The 16320-nt window shown below is 39.1% G+C and overlaps 2 protein-coding genes and 1 long non-coding RNA gene across 6 annotated transcripts in view; 1 reads left to right on the top strand and 2 right to left on the bottom strand.

Moving 5' to 3' along the window:
* UPF2 (UPF2 regulator of nonsense mediated mRNA decay) overlaps nt 1-7554 on the bottom strand; it is a 49701-nt gene extending 42147 nt beyond the window's left edge. The window contains exons 1-2 of the mRNA XM_044423265.1: nt 7531-7554; nt 379-758 (exon numbers count right to left, since the gene is read on the bottom strand). Of these exons, the coding sequence (XP_044279200.1) occupies nt 379-740 (362 nt within the window). The 5' untranslated portion in view covers nt 741-758; nt 7531-7554. The remainder of the gene's footprint in view (nt 1-378; nt 759-7530) is intronic.
* A 2293-nt stretch (nt 7555-9847) lies between these two features.
* LOC123020105 lies at nt 9848-15259 on the bottom strand. 2 transcript variants are annotated; one of them, XR_006414027.1, is made up of 3 exons: nt 14819-15259; nt 12537-12704; nt 9848-10902 (listed from the first exon to the last, which is right to left on the bottom strand). It is a non-coding gene; the product is annotated as an uncharacterized LOC123020105 (long non-coding RNA). The 2 variants fall into 2 exon arrangements; XR_006414028.1 differs by having other exon boundaries at nt 14853-15259.
* DHTKD1 (dehydrogenase E1 and transketolase domain containing 1) overlaps nt 15182-16320 on the top strand; it is a 30301-nt gene continuing 29162 nt past the window's right edge. For all 3 annotated transcript variants that reach the window (XM_044423524.1, XM_044423525.1, XM_044423526.1), the window contains exon 1: nt 15182-15374. In XM_044423524.1, the coding sequence (XP_044279459.1) occupies nt 15182-15374 (193 nt within the window). The remainder of the gene's footprint in view (nt 15375-16320) is intronic.

The following is a 16320-nucleotide window of genomic DNA, read 5'->3' as shown; positions in this document are numbered from 1 at the left end:
GAAGCTCATTCCACACCCTCGGGGTCCCAACTGTCAGGAAATGCTTCCTGGCTTCTAATCTAACACTAGAATTAGAAGGGAATAGAATAGAAATCTCTATCCCCTACAATGGGAATCAACAAACAAAATATCAGTATCTTTTCCAAAATCAGGTTGGCACTGGACAGGTGACCCTGAAATCTGCATGACTGGAGGCCACTTGCTAGGGACCATTCAACCCACCTAGTCCTTGGCTGGGGACAGAAGATGGGGAGAAGAGTGTGGCTTCATCTCAGGATACTGTCCCTCGCTGGATCTGTACTCTTAAAAGCAAGTGCCCAGTACCCTCCTCAATAAACTCTGAAAGCCTTAGAACTAGCAAAAATAATGAGATCTTACTTCAACTGAGCAGCTGCCTCTTCTTGCTGCCGCTTTACTTCTTCCTCTTGCTTCTTTTTCTCTTCCTCTTCAAATTTTTGCTTTTCTTCCTCTTCTTTTTTCTTTTGCTCCTCTTCACATTTTACCTTCTCGTCGTCTTTTTTCTTCCGCTCCTTGTCTTCTTTTTTCCGTTTCTCCTCCTCCAATTTTTTCTTTTTATCTTCAGGTGGTTTTAACATCTCTCTTTTCATGCCAAGTCTGACATCCTCTTTGGGTTTGTCCCGGCTGTTCACTGACCGCCTGTCACTGAACTCCTTATCTTTGTTATTTAATGATGTTTCCTTTTCTTCCATGCTTGTTGACTTCTTACGCTCAGCTGGCATTATGTTATCCAGGAAGATCTGAAAAAGTATTAACACCAAATTATCATTATATCCACAAGTTAATAACCAATACCATTAAATTGTTTTTCTAATCTACAGGTATTTTTTCAGAGCTATATGTTATCAAACAGAATTAATACAGAAGAGTGAAAATGATAACCCAAGCCGTTGGTGACAGGTGAAGAAAATCCAAATGTCCCCACTTTTCTCACTTATCAATATGGGCACAGGTTACTCGGAAGTCATCCTAGGCAAATTCCACCAAATGAAACTGAAATGGTGAAATGAAATACATCCATCTGCTGCTCTAATGTCCTCAACTGCATCAAAAACTCATTGCCTAATGCAGCTTTCTTACCTTAATTTAGATTTGGGCTACCTCTGACACAGAAGCAAAACCATAAACAGTTGAGAATGAAACCAGTTGATAAAGGAAACACAAAGTACTATCAAAACCAGAATTCCTGCATTATATGTTCTCCTGCGCCTCAGACCATGCTACAATGCTGTGAGTTTCCACTTCCCATTTGTCATCACTAGCTGCTGATGGAGAACAACAACAAAAAATCACCCTCACATAACGCAAGGGGCACTGGAGTGGGGTGAGTGGAGAATTCAACAGAAGCATGCCATTTTCATTGGCACATCTCTATCTCTGGTAACAGTTACTTCACCCCTCAAAATTATACGATGCTTTAGTTTTTCTGCCTAACTGGCATAGATAACAGAAGCTACTATACATAACAAAGCAAAACTTTATAGCAAGCAGGACTTAGTTGTTTGTCTAAATCTCTAATTATGGCGAAGTTGGATTCAATTATTTAACTTAATACACATATTATTGATAAGCTGGTATAGGGTAATCCATGCTAAGTAAATGAGAAATATCACATGTTGCCATATTATTATATCCCATCTTTCCCCCTCTTGCAAGGAACCCAAGAAAGTTTACTTGAATCTTCTCTTCTCCATTTTATCCCTAAAAACAAGATGTGAGGTAGGTTTACCAGAGAACGAGTGACTAGGACAAAGCCATTCATGAACATTCATGAACTCTGGTTTTTAGTCCCCATTCCAAAAATCTAACCATTATACCACACAAAGTATGGTATCTTTTAAAAGATCTGCCTACAATTCTAGCTCCCCTGGATGGAAATATAACCTTCTAAATGCCATGGTAAACATGCTAAGGGTTAGAATATAAGCTGAAATTATCATTTTTCAAATATCAAAAAATTTCCATTGCAAAACTATTTCAAAGACTGACAACTGTTGAATGGAACAATTTAAGAATAAAGTTGTTGACTACATATAGCTATAACTTTTTTTCTAGCACACACATGAGAATGCACACAATTCCTAAAATACTTACTTTTAGGAATACTTATAGTTATGCAATGACAACTAATTAAAAAGCAAAGCCTGCAAACAATTAAGAAAATTTAGGTAAACTTATTAGAACACTGTTGCATCACCTAGAAGGTGGTAAATACCTTTACCTGCCATATTTTTATAGCATCTTCTAACTGTAATCCAAGAAACATTTGAGGTTTTTTTTTTAATATAAGCAATCCAGTAGTAAATAGGATAAAGTGGCAATATTCTAGTAAAATGAGTACTTAAGTACATTCAAATTAAGATCTGAATTCCAGAACAAAATTGCTCAGGGACATATTTACTATTTTCTAGAGAGAAAAAACAAGCCTATATCAGTTGTTTCTTGTGCATTTCTGGGCAACAAAACAGATGTTAACAATCTAATGATCACTTTATCAAAATGACTATTACTGCCAAATGACTGGTCTACCTGCTCTTAGGCATGATCACTAATATTGCTTTTAACAAAAGTGCCTTAGCACTGACACTCTGCTACTGGATGATTCTCTACTGAATATATGACACACCGCTCTGACAGTGTCTACTAAAGAAAGGTTTATAAACACTTCAAATAAATAAATGCTGGATATGCCTGAACAGCAATAGCTTAACACTGAAGGACAAACAGTAGTTTGTTTCTGATCCACTTGAACTGCCTGAGAACTCAAGTACTGCTGCCCACCTTAGCAGTTGGGCAGAGTTCTATTTTCATTCACACAGAACACAAGAGAATATGGGAAAACCATATTTATACTTGGATAATTAAAGAATAACCATATATCAGTACAGAAACCAGATGCTTATTTAGGATGGGTCTATATATACATTTTCAAAAAGAAGCCACATTAATTCCAGGAGCAAAGTTTCATGAAATCTGATAAATGTTATTTTCCCCTTTCTTTCTTACAAAACAGCTTTTTTATATCTAAGGAATGTTGTGGAATGGGTTATTTTCCAGAAAATCTTCCAATTTTAGAAATATATGTCCATATTTCTTTTAAAAAGTAATGAATTGTTTTTGTCAGAGCTAAAAACAAACTTGTAATCAGGTATGTACACATGCTTAAGAAGCATATATTCTGATATACTCAATTCTTCATGCATACTAAGATGACTATATTAACAGTTCATCTTTATTTTTCCCTTTAACATTATATAAGGGAACTATCACTGTGGTGTCATGTATTAAAATAGTGACTATTCTAATAGGAACAATTTCCATGTAAAAATTTAAATATAGTATTTGAATTACACAATGAGTTCCATCCCTACCATATTCCTGCCTTTCATATCAAATGTTTCAGTTCAACTGCTTTTGGAAAAGGACTCCACAAACATACATATGTGTGTATATTTATGTATACACAGAGAAATATATAATTTTAAAATTACCATTGCACATTATTAAAGAGATTACTAAATATAAGCTAAGTATACACAAAAAGAGCTTAATTGTATAACTATACCTAAAATTGGAAAAGGTTTCACTGAATTTACCTATGGTAGGGGGTTCCATAGATACTGTGTGTTTCTATGGAAGCCCTACTACATAGTTCAACTATTTGAATGCTCACAGATAAAAACATATGGCTGCAACATTGGTATGGCAACAGAAGGAGGTTTAAAATGGGCAGCCTTCAGTTCTAATTTTCCTAAACTTCTGTTCATCACTTGAACACCCTCAGATGTTTTAATTTAGTACTTAACCCAAGTTGAACAGCTTTCGACAATGACAGTGTTACACAAAGCAACACATTCTAAAATAGTTGGCACTAGAGAGGTATAGCAATCCTCCACCAGTTAATTTAGGTTCCACACTCAATATACATTACTAGAGGAACTTAGCTGATCAATTCAAGATTTAAATAATTCTGATCTTATGAAAACACCTCTCTCCCGGACCAGATGGCATTTTCTATCTTATGTCCACTTTTTCCACCAGTCTTAAGGTAACATGTGAGCTCTTATTTTAAATCTTATTCCTTTCTAAGTGAATATTGTTGTGTGAGTAATGTGTTGGTTTTGGTCTTTGTAGTGAACTTTGCATGTGACAATTTCTCAATGATCAGTTCCTCAATTAAGCTGAAATTCTATACACACTTATGACAGTAAATTCCATTGACTTACTTCTGGACAGACGTGTATAAGACTACTGTTAAGTTCCTAAAATGTTTGTTGATATAAAGCAGTTTACTGGAATGTAATGATAACATTTATGAGAGAACTGAATTGGAAATCAAGGAAAAATGAAATATGGAATGATAAAAGGATTCTGCCCCACTACTGGCTAGAACCACTAATATGTTTGCAAAACTCTGAAACAGCTGATGGCTATAATACAACAGTATCATATTTTAAAGTTAATATTTAGAATAGATTCAGGAAGGGAGAAAATTGAGACTATGTTTACCTACACATTCACTATGTGAGTGATTAAATATCAGATGCTCCTTCTAAACACAACCAATCTAAAGAAAATTTTATGAATAATGCAAATCTGATTACTATAAAGTGAAGACACTAATACATTCTCCTCTACACAGTGCATGAAACTAATGTCTATATATACTGCATCTTCACTGGAATTTTTGACTCGTATTCAGAATCCTGGTTTCATTATACGTAATTACTATATTCCATCTATATCCTGCCCTTTGTTCTCTTGTGAGGAACCCAAGGTGGATTGCATAGTTTCATTTTATCCTCACAACAACCACCCTGTGGGGTAGGTTAGACTGAGTGTGTGTGTCACCAGCGAGCTTCATGGCTGGGTGGGTACTGAACCTGGATCTTCCAAGACACTAGTCCAACATTCTAACTACCACACTACAGTGGCTCTCAGGAGACTCTTGTGTTTACTTTCCTGACTCTCTCTCCAAATTGCGAGAAAAGGGGAATGTTCATCAATTCTATATGCTATTAGAATTATTTTCCCCAATAATTTCCCAACATCACATATCCTTCAAATAAAGGTATTATGTTTATTTTCAATATTCCTCTCCTGCACCTACAGAAAGTATATTTGGTGACAAAAACAAAATTAAAATCAAATTTCAACAAGGCAAGAGGGTGCCTCTGTGCCTGTGGCACACTAATATAGATGACATGGATTAATCTGCATGTGATGAGGATTGAACTGAGGCACTGGTCTCATTGTCTGTCTCTCACTGAACTATGGTCAAATATCCCATGAGGCCCCAATGCCTGTTTAAGTCACACTGTTTGACAGCAGATGGCTTGTTACTCTCAGGAGCCGCAGAAAATATAGGGCATTTTAATAACCCATTTTATTTAGGAACAAAGATGCCTTATCATTCACTGACTGTAAAGCCTAAAACAAAACAATCATTATCTAAAGCCACATTTAGGAACTGGATTTTGTCTTTGCCAGTTGCTATAATTTTGTCTCCTATCATTTATTTTCAAGAAGTTCAGCTGAGCCTTTCCTTGGGCACAGAAGTAGAAGCATTGGCATACATACTTATTTGCACAATACTAATAGCTATAGCAACTGATTACTATCATTAACTTCATTGTTTCAGAGCAGCTAATACAGGATAGCAAAAATATCTGTTTGTTAGAAATCTAGCAAATCAATGCTTTAAATAATTTACCATGACTTGACTAATCAACCAAATATTCTTCAATTATTAAGTGTCTAACCCTTGATGTTGAAACATATAAGGAGGCTCCTGTCTCAGATGCAAGTGTTCAGAGTGTTTGCTTTACTTTATAGTCCTGCAATCCAATAGGAATCATTCTTTCAGTTCATAATGGTGTGTACACTGTCACTAGGGCATAAAACTCTTAACTTGAACTGTTTGGACTGTAGTAAATCATATCAAACCATGGTAAATACAAGCAGCATATGTATTTGGAGAAAAAGCTCTAGGTAGCCACCTTTGACAGGGATACATTAAAGCTGTAATCCTATGCATGCTGCAACAGAAAAGTACTGCAACTGGTGGGCTGGGGAATGCTGTGAGTTGTAGGACTTTTTTGGTCTCAGCATGCCTTAGAGTACAATCTAAGTGGCACAATGAGTGTAGATTTCTGGCACTTCTGGGCAGGAACTACAATATCCAGAGACCTATCTCTCCTACAGCTACTGCACTGCTGTTTGCTAAGCCAAGTGGCAGACAAGACAAAATACTTCTAACCTATAAGGCACTGTAACTACTGTATTACACAGTGAACTGGCATGTCCATTAATCTAACCTGACTTGTTAAAAAGACTGATGGTGACTGCATAAACAGACAAGCTGGCACATTCAGCCATACCAACTATGCAATCCTACTGTGTCCAATGGGAATTATTCCCAACACAGAATTGCAGCTTTATAAGACTGAAAGGACATATAATTCAACTTCTTTTTGAAAGGCAAGGTTGATCAATGCACAGTCCTAAACAACAGTGAAATGCAGGTAGGAAGCTGGTATGCTTTAGAGAGCACTTCACAAAACAAATGGCTTTAAATGTTCCAATGACACCATACTGTTAAGGTGTCACAATAACTGATGGAAAGCCAAGAGTGAAGGGGATTGCTCAGGAGCAACAGCAGCTAATCTGGTTTATAGGGAACCACTCTGAAATCAAAAGTGAAACAAAACATTACTAGAGTGACATAAAGCCCTTTTACATAAGGATAAATGAAAGCTAAAATCATGAACTACTGCAGATTCACAATCTTGACAAAGCACAACACCCATCACTCATGATATGTTTTTCTCATTCACTGTCCTATAACCAAACAAACACTTTAAACATTTGCAGCATCCCCATCCATGTCCAATGAAGTTGCATAGCACTCTCCATCATTTCTCTCTCCTTAAACAAACCCGAACCCTTTCCTACAATATACTACTTGAAAGACAAGAAAAGTAATGCGAGTGAGACATCAAGCACTGAAACGGGAGGCTTTTAGACAGAAGCAACCCTCCCCACATGGAAAAATCAACCTACTGCATGGCAACCAACTTGATCAGAAAAGAACAAAGTTGCCCGTGATATTTCACCTTGCTTCCTCCGACACGCATCTGCCACCTCAGAAACCCCCTTCCCATGAGACGCAACAGTAACGCCTCAGAGGACTCCCGGGGTGGGGGCTGGGAGGGGACTACATCCCTCCCTTCGCTACTTCCTCACACCTGTCACTTCGGAGAGGCGCGGGGGAGAGGCGAATCCGCACGCAGTTGAAACTACCACCGCAGGAAGACAGCAAACCACAAGCCACGCTCCCTTTCCCTCCACGCGTTCCTTCAACGACCTCTCTTCGCATACGGGACCCAGCCGTCCAGCCCCTTCCCCCCAGAGCTAAGCCCCTCGAGTCAACCTTGCCCGGTCCCTGTCACCGCCTCGGGCTCGTTCCCAGCTCTGTCCCTCTCACCAGGCCCTTCCCTCCCTACCCCTCACCGTCTCCTCTACAGAACAACCCACACCGCAGGCCCCATCCTCCTCTTCCTCGCTAACTGGCTCCCCCCAACTCGTCGCCACTACCCGAACGGTGGAGGAGAAACAGAAAGGTGAGGGGGCGGTTACCTCGGCCCGCTGTAAACATCGATTCCAGCTTCTGCAGCTCCAGCTCCGCCAGTCTCTTCTTGCCCCCCCCACCTTCTCCAGGAAGAGGACCCCGCCCCCTAGGCTGTCCTCAATGGCGCCTGCTTGAAAGCGTTCTACCACAACGAGTCAAGGCCCCGCCTGTAGGTTCTGGATAAAGAGATAAGAAAAAGGCAGCGCTTCCGGTTTAGCGGTCGGGTGTCGTACCATCCACTCAGAACAGGCCGCTAACAACAAGGGCGGGCACATGTCAGGCGTCACTTAGGCAGCTGCAGCTGGGGTGAGGTCCTGAGTGTGGAGAGAGCTGGGCAACCCCGTGCTTTGGTTACCAGGGGAGGCGGAAGTGGCTCAGAGGGTGGGTCTCTGCTGTGAAGGGAGGAGCCTTACTCTTTCTCCCGCCTTTCGCCCAACGAAGGCTTTGAAATCGGTTCAAAACTAATTCGCGGTTAAGAAGTTCGAGTGTGCGGGCCTTGGCAAGCTGTTAGTGTTAGCTTTGCCAATTGGCAGGAGAGAACCATTAGAGCTACTATCACTACAGTAGGACAAACTTTAGGAAAAAATTAAAAATCCCAAATCTAAATATATTTAATAGGAAAAAGTCTATTTAAATATACTTGTAAGGTTGCTTAAACTGAAGCAAGCAAGTTCTTAATTTGAGCCCCCTTGATTGGGCCCAACTAGCACGCTTTCCAAAGTTAATACTGGTTTCCAGCAGTTTTTCATTTCTTACTATACAGTTATGTAAAATCTTAGGAATAAAGTGTGCATTGGCCCACTGGTTTCACGGGGTTTATGTGTGTCAAGCTCTATAGAACTTGGCTGTGTGCAATCTGTTGCAGAGGTACTGTAAAATCCAAATGAAAGTCTTGTATTTTATGATTACTCTTAGCCTGGAATTGTCACAAAAGACAGCATATAAATTTGTCAGAGAAATATACTAGATAGATGAATTCGTATGAAGAATAATTTTAAGAGTAATTTGTCACAAGGATCTTTCTTGTTTGCATAAAGATAATTACATTTATCAACAGTTATTTTTCATCTTGTTTCTGGAGAGAATAATACAGTAATAACAAGAACCATCTCTAGACCCATTCTACCAACACCTTTCATGCATCAGTTTCAGTGGGCTTAGTGCTGCATAGGGTTTGCCACATATAACTATGCTCATGCAGAAGTACTATAAAACCATACACCAGAGAACAGGTAGAACAGAAAAAACGTGTGCTTTGAATATTGTAACATTCAAAGCAATCTTTGGTAGGCTGTGTTTTCTTTGAAGAGACCAAGGAAGCCTTTTTGCATATTATTTCTATACTGTCTTGTAGCTGAAGCTCTCTGGGTGTATTACAAGTTATAAAACAATATAATACAAATAATATAAAACAAGAATTTGGAAAAAGACTTACAATTAATTTAAATAGCCTAAAATACAATTAAAAGATGCTGTATTTTAAAGAGGCATTCTTTACTCATTTAAAGGTAGAAATGAATTTGCTTTTCTAAATTCTAAGCCAATTCTGTTTTGAGATCATACTTCTGTACCAAGTCTCTGCTGTTGGCCATCAAAGCAAAATTACTAGTTTTACCAGAACACACTCCTACATTGCTATACATGCAGAGTCTGAAGCTACATTTTGTATATGTTGATGGTTGGATGGGGAAAATCTTGCCTCATTTAGTCAAGTAACTAGAATTATCTTGTATATAAATGGCTCTAGCCTTGGCTAGTTTTCACTACCAAAAGCAAAACACTTGTCCCGTGGTCATTTGACCACCTAACCCTAACACCATGATAGAAGAAACAAGGCCTGAGTAATATATTCAGTTTGGGCATACTAAAATAATTTATTAATAACGTGTTCTTGTTCATTATGAATAATATGTTGCTTGATGGAGGTTTTCATGCAATAAGACTAGGCCAATATTATCATACTATAGTATTATCATACTATATCATTCCATCTAACCTTGGTAAACACAGGTTTCACTACGTTTGTATGCTTGTAAATAATATTTGGTCCACAAAACATGATATTTGGACTAGGATTCAAAAGGTAGACATTGGGTACAGACACTAAGCCTGACTATACTGAAACCTTTCCTTTGGTTTAATTTTCATGGAAAATTAAGTACTGAGGATGGCTCGATTTTCTAGTAATAACACTGTGCATAAATATTTGGAAGACATTTTATTTTCCAACAGTGGAGACCATGCCTTGTATACTTTGTGCATATTCCTGTGGTATATTGGCAGTAACTAGAATAACAGTAGTGACAGAGAGAGTGTACTTGTTGTAAATACAAATGTGTTAATGTCCCATTTCAGGTGTTCTGGTGCAGATTCCTATCACTGGAAACAGAATGGCTATTACCTGGTAAAACGTATGTGAAACTAAACCTTGCAGGAAAGTGATTGCCAGCTCCTACTTCAGAGATCTGTTTCACATGCAGCATGAACTCACATGCATCCAACATTTGAATGCAACATGATTTCCATGAGGTGGTTGTGACTCATTGCAGAGTTCAATAAGCTGCAGTCACAGTGAGCCATTTAGCATTGGCTATGACTTTTTTTTCAGATTGCAAGTTCCACCTTTAAGGAGCTGCCCAATATTTGAAGTTCTCTGGGTAGCTTACCATGTGCTCCTCTCAACAGAGACAAGGCCAGTGGCATTTGGCCTCTTGGAGGTTTCTGCTGCTTCTCAGACTTCCTTTGCCTCCATCAAATGTTAAAAATTGGATATGGCATGAATCAAACTTGTCAGAAATCCTGGGAGAGTGGACTTGCTCAAAGAAAGATTATTTCTTTCTCCTATTCCCTTGGATGTTTTTGGGATTTTTGACTAACATCAGATTCAGCAGATCACTCTGTTTCAAGTCTTGAGCAGACACTGCTTTATGTGGCAATCTGATTTAGGAGATCTGATAATGTCCTCAAAGTGCTATGGAGATTTGTTACAGCTACAGTTATTTATGCCTACTGGTTAGAATTGATTTTAGGTTCACCCCATCTTGTTTTTTTCTAGGGGGAAGCATTGAAGGGGCCTCTCTGATCTTGATCAACCACTGAATCCCTAGAGGAGGAGGAGAGGGAAGAAGAAAAAACACAAGAGGGCTATAAAATGAAGATGTGATGTGGATCCCTTTAAAATCCCTTGAATAAGGCAGTGTGAATACAAGATGATAGCTTCATCTAGAAACAACTCAGTTTAGGAGACAGGAACCCTACAAGAAAGAACATTTAGATGATTTAGTATAGGCTTTTAATCAGTGTGGAGAAAACTGTTATTTTTTATACAAGACATTTCTATTCATAATTCTTAGCATATCAGTTACAGAAAATTCAAAATAACTTCCTATAAATTTCTGTTAGTGAATGTCTGACATTATAAAGCATGGCACAACCATTATTGTTTAAAATACACTTATATCAGCTATTCAGTCTCTAAAATATAATTTTGAATACACTTAAGTATCAGCATGATTATCCAGTGCTTGCCGGAGAGCATAAAAAAATAGACTAGAGAGAACAAAGAAGTTAAAGTAGATGAAATCTACACTCTCAGGGCTATCACCATTTTATTTTTAAATTAAATAACTAAGTTGGACAGCAGTGAAGTTTCTTTTGGAATATTTAGTTCTGCATAGTTGTGAAAATATATATGCATGGCCACTGCAATTCATCTGTGCTAAGTTAGTGTTTATTTCATGATGCTTTTCAATTCAATTATCTGCAAAGCGGCTTGCAGAAGTTAAAATACAATATGAAACAAGCTGTTCTTCCAAGATCCTAGAGAATACCAACAGCCCTTCCTTCCATTTTACTCTTTCCTTTCTATCACTGCCCAAATGATAGAACTAAGGATTGATAAAGGAAAAGGTTTATTAAGATTTCTACCCAATACTCTCATTGGTTTATTGAAAATGTGGAGATTTTGGCACAAATGAGAGATTTTGAAGTTTTTTGCACATGACACCAGAACTTTCAGTACCATATGAAAGTGACTTTGCAACCCCAAATCTGCAACCATCAAATCTGCAAGAGAATATTTGGGGAAATGAACCATAAATTGGGGAAATTTGGACAAAGTGGGGAATTCTTGTAAAACTGAGCAGCAAGCACTAGAAGTTCTAGTTGTTGATCAGTTCAAATAACTGATCAATAGGCCACAATTATGTCCAAGTGTTTCAGAGAACTGTCCCTAACTGAATTATTCACTGAGGTTGCATCAGTGCTTCCATTTCTCACAACTTTCTCAATTTTCCAACTTCATTTACTAGTCCAGGACTCCCCATGTTTACTAAAGCCCTCTTACTTCCAAGAAAGGGTGCATAGGATTGCAGTCTATACTCAAAGGCATTTAGGGCTCAAATCAATATTTATATTTGAACATATAATGCATTCAAATCACTGTCAGAGGCACGTGGCATGCTCCTTTACTGTAAGACAGGAATCTCCAACCTGCGGCCCCAAAGTTCTTTCTGTGTGGTCCTCCAGCCTGCTTGTTTATTGCTATCACCTTCAAGGCATTTTCCCTCAGACCCACACCGTTCTTCCTGCCTCAAGCAGCACCATCTACTGCTCTTTTTCCTGCTCCCTTTTTAGGATAAACCAATGCATCACAACCGATGGTGCAAGAAATATGGGGGGAAATAAAACTGGTGTAGTTGCAAGAATCAATAAAGAGATATTGAAATTAAACAGTACACATCCCATGCAATTTCACTGCATCATCCATCAGCAAGCCTTGTGTAATAAGATTCTTCAGTGGGAAAGTGCAATGCACATTTTTGTTTACACAGTAATTATAGCAGGCATCATGGCCTAACTCAGATGTAGAATATGGAGAATATCGTACCATGCAGAAGCTAGTCAGCTTAGCAGAGGCAAAATCCTCAAACGTTTTTTCAGCCTTCATCATGAAGTCGATGTGTTTCTCAAGAAAGGAAAAGGTCAAGAAGTACTTTCTGACCCTGGAAGCATTTTTGATTCGGCTTTCTTAACTGATATCACAGAGCTTTTGAATCTAAGAAGCATAGAAAAGGAAAGCTTGTGTGTGACATTCTGAGTTGAAAGCTTTTGAAGCAAAACTAAACATTTTTGTGAAGCAAGTTAGTGAAAGTAACTGCAAACTCCTCATGCTGCAATGAACTAAAATTTGAGAAGGATGAGAATTTAAATTCAATGTTGAAAGGCACATCAAAGCATTGAACCTATTGCAGGTAAAATTTCAGAGCAGATTCATGATTGCTATAAGCATGGAAGGAAATGTTTCGGAACCATTTGAAGTAGCACCAGAAGATGCAAGTAACTTTTCAGATGGAACTAATTGATTTGCAAACCGGTGATCATCTCAGAGACATTTAAAAAGAAAATAGTCTATTAGATTTCTGCTGTGGTCTACCTGATCTATTTATCAACTTAAAGAAATTTGGCATGTTCATAATCTTTGGCACCACATGCATCTGTGAACAAACATTTTCCAAGATGAAAAATGTGAAATCCAAATGCAGCGCAAGACTTCATGATATTTTAAGGGTGTCTGTCACAAACCTTGACTTGGACATTAATGACTTGGTTAACAGAAAACAGCCACAAAAACTACACTGGCTAAGCATGTGTAACTAGATAAAAGGATTCCACAGTAAAATATTGCTCCAAAATGGATTGCATTCAAGATACCATTTCTTCATTCACTTCTGTATGTTTACTTTGATCTAAATTGGTAGGTTAATAATTTTGTTATATTTGGATTTAAGATGAGGCCCTCTTCTCTTTAGGCATTGGGCACTGTAATGCAGCCCCCATGTCCCAGAAGGTGGCAGACCACTATTGTAAAACAAATCTGTTGTGTCTCCAAAACTTTGGAAAGCCCTCCTTTGGGAGGCCTGTTTAGCTTCCTCTTAACTTGCTTTTTGGCAGACCCCAAAGATCCAACTCCCTCAACAATCTTTCAAGCTTAATTCTAGATGTTAGGATTTATTCATTTATCAGCTGTTAATCTATTGCTAGTAAATTTATTTATACTATTATTCATTCAACATATTCCACTATACTAGTCTGAAGACTCTCTAAGTGCATTATAGTAGTACATAAAATAACACAAGTACATAAAATAATAAAACAACATACAGTAAAAGAAATATGCAACCAAGGTCAGATATCAATAAGTTAAAATATATTAAATCTAAAAACAGTATGAATAACATCCAAATATAAAATCAATTTGTTAAAATGTCTGGAGAAAAGGACTGTTTGCCTGGCACTCAAAATATTATAAAAATGGTGCCAGGTGAACTACTTTTGGAAGGCCATTCCATAAATGGGGTGCACCCACTGAGAAGGCCCCACTTCTATCTGCCATCCTCTTTACCTCCTTAAGGGAAGGCTCTCTCAGAAGGGCCTCCTTACCAGATCTTAAGGACCAGGTAGTTATATATGAGAGGTGATGGTCCTTCAGGTACCCTGATTTCAAGCCATTTAGGGCTTTATATGTTAGCACATGCACCTTAAATTGGTCCCGGAGCTCAACTGGTAGCCAATGTAACCGATATAATATTGGGGTGATATGGGTGCACATGGGCAGCCCCACAAAGAATGCATTACAATAGTAAAGCTGGAAAGTTTAGAGTATGTGTCACTGAGGCTTGGCTCTTTCTGCCCAGATAGGGCTGCAGTTGGTAAATTAAACGCAGCTGAAAGAAGGCCCTCCTGGCCACTGAGTCTACCTGAGACTGAAGTGATAGTTTTGAGTCTGGGAGCACCCTCAAGCTGCAAACCCTGCCCTTTGAGGGCATGCAACCCCATCCAGGAGAGGTTGAAGGCCTGCCCTCTGGGCAGATGGACCATCCACCAACAACAGCTCCATCTTATCTAGATTGTTTCAATTTATTGGCCCTCATCCAGTCCATTATCAAGCTCAGGCAGTTATTCAGGACAGTCAACTAAATTATTAAATTTCTATCCTGCCCATTACCAAGTATGGCTCTCTGGGCAGGTTACAAGATATAATAAACACGAGCAATAATAGTAAACATATAAACTACAACAATACAATAGAACAAAAACACAGGAAAAGCTCACAATAAAGCCACAAAATTTATGTGGTTATCTGTTTTAGAGAGGGTGTTTGCAGCTTACTTTCAACTGTATGCTTTTCTATCTCTAGAACTACCTCTGGAGTGTATCAGACTGAAGAGCATAGTAGAAATGCTTTTCTGCAGAAATATATATTTTTTCCTTTTGGCATTCTGGTGCTGTATACAAATTTGGCAAGGTGGATTGCACGCTATCAGGATTGGTGGCGTCTGAGGAAACAGCTTGGTCTGGACCGACTACACAATCAAACATGTCCACCTCTCACAATCGATATTTTAAAAATCCTTTCCCTTAAAGGCCGATCTATTTGCTCCTCCTCTCCCAGCCCAGCCAATCGGGGCAGGGGGAGTTGTCTGAGGCCGATGCCCCCTTTTGGGCACGGGTAAACCAACCGGGACGGCTACAATGGCAGCGGCTGGGGCATCTGCTGCCGTTCTGGCGCTGGGAGCCCGAATCGCGCTGCTGAGGCCGCCAGTGGGTCTGCCCCTACGGCGCTTCTATCGCACCGAGAAGGGCGTGTACGGTTACAAGCCAAGCCGGAAAGCGGAGAGCGGGACCGGTGATGGCGTAGAGCGAAAGGATCCTTCCCGGCAAGCAGGTCGGTGGACGTCCAGGCGCTTCTGCTGTCGGTACTGTAAGGGGATGCTTGCTACTTGTTGCTCCTTCCATCTCCGGAATTGAAGCGAAAGAGGAATTGAACGCTTTGCATTTACTGGGGGATTGTGGGAGTTGTAGTCCAACACTTGTGGAGAGCTCCAGATGGGGGAAGGTTGCACTAGATGCAAGCGGAAAGAGGGATAATATTGGGGCTTACTAGTGGCGCTATTATAAAACATAAAATATACAAGATTACTGGACGTAGATGAAGAGAGGCATTTTGGGGCTGCAATTTTATGCACGTTTAATTCAGATCCTTTGAGCATTGTGGGACTTAGACCCTGAACAGAGAGGTTTAGGGTTAGGTTTGCGCTTGATGTGCAAGTGTTTGGAACACACTTATAATGCTTTTCCTGTTCATTCTTCGGAAAGCACCTAATGTGTGTTCAGACCAGCTATAGCACACAGGCAGTTGAAGGCCTATCTCCTATTTAAAATCTACTAATCCTGTGTCTGTAAGATCACTCCTTCGCTTCTTTCCTAAAAGTGCTCTAGCGCTCTTACCTTAGCGCTCTGATCTTAGACCTGCTTTACAAATTCGATGGATTTTAATAGGTCTTCCTAACTTCCAAGTAAGCATGCGCAGGATTGTATGTCTTCGATATAACTGGCTTTGGAATTGTCCCAAAGTTTCTGCTGTGATGTAACATAGCATTCACAATGTGTTATAACAAGTCTCTTTCATTCCCCCTGCTGCCATATGTTAAGCCTCAGGACTGATTCTGATTGCAGCATGCTTGAATTAATAGTTATACCTGTTTTTAAGCATTCTTTAACTTGTGCTGATCTACTAGTTCCACAGGTGAACATGCAGATTCTGTGCATGGACATTCATATAGTTTAATCTGTAGATTAAACTGCTAATCCAATCCAAGAAGAATAGGAAT

The sequence above is a fragment of the Varanus komodoensis genome, unplaced genomic scaffold, assembly GCF_004798865.1.
Source record: "Varanus komodoensis strain SLA01 unplaced genomic scaffold, ASM479886v1 scaffold13_3, whole genome shotgun sequence".
Classification (NCBI taxonomy): Eukaryota; Metazoa; Chordata; class Lepidosauria; order Squamata; family Varanidae; genus Varanus; species Varanus komodoensis.
The sequence above is the reverse complement of the archived record's forward strand: the minus strand, read 5'-3'. Positions and strand labels throughout refer to the sequence as shown.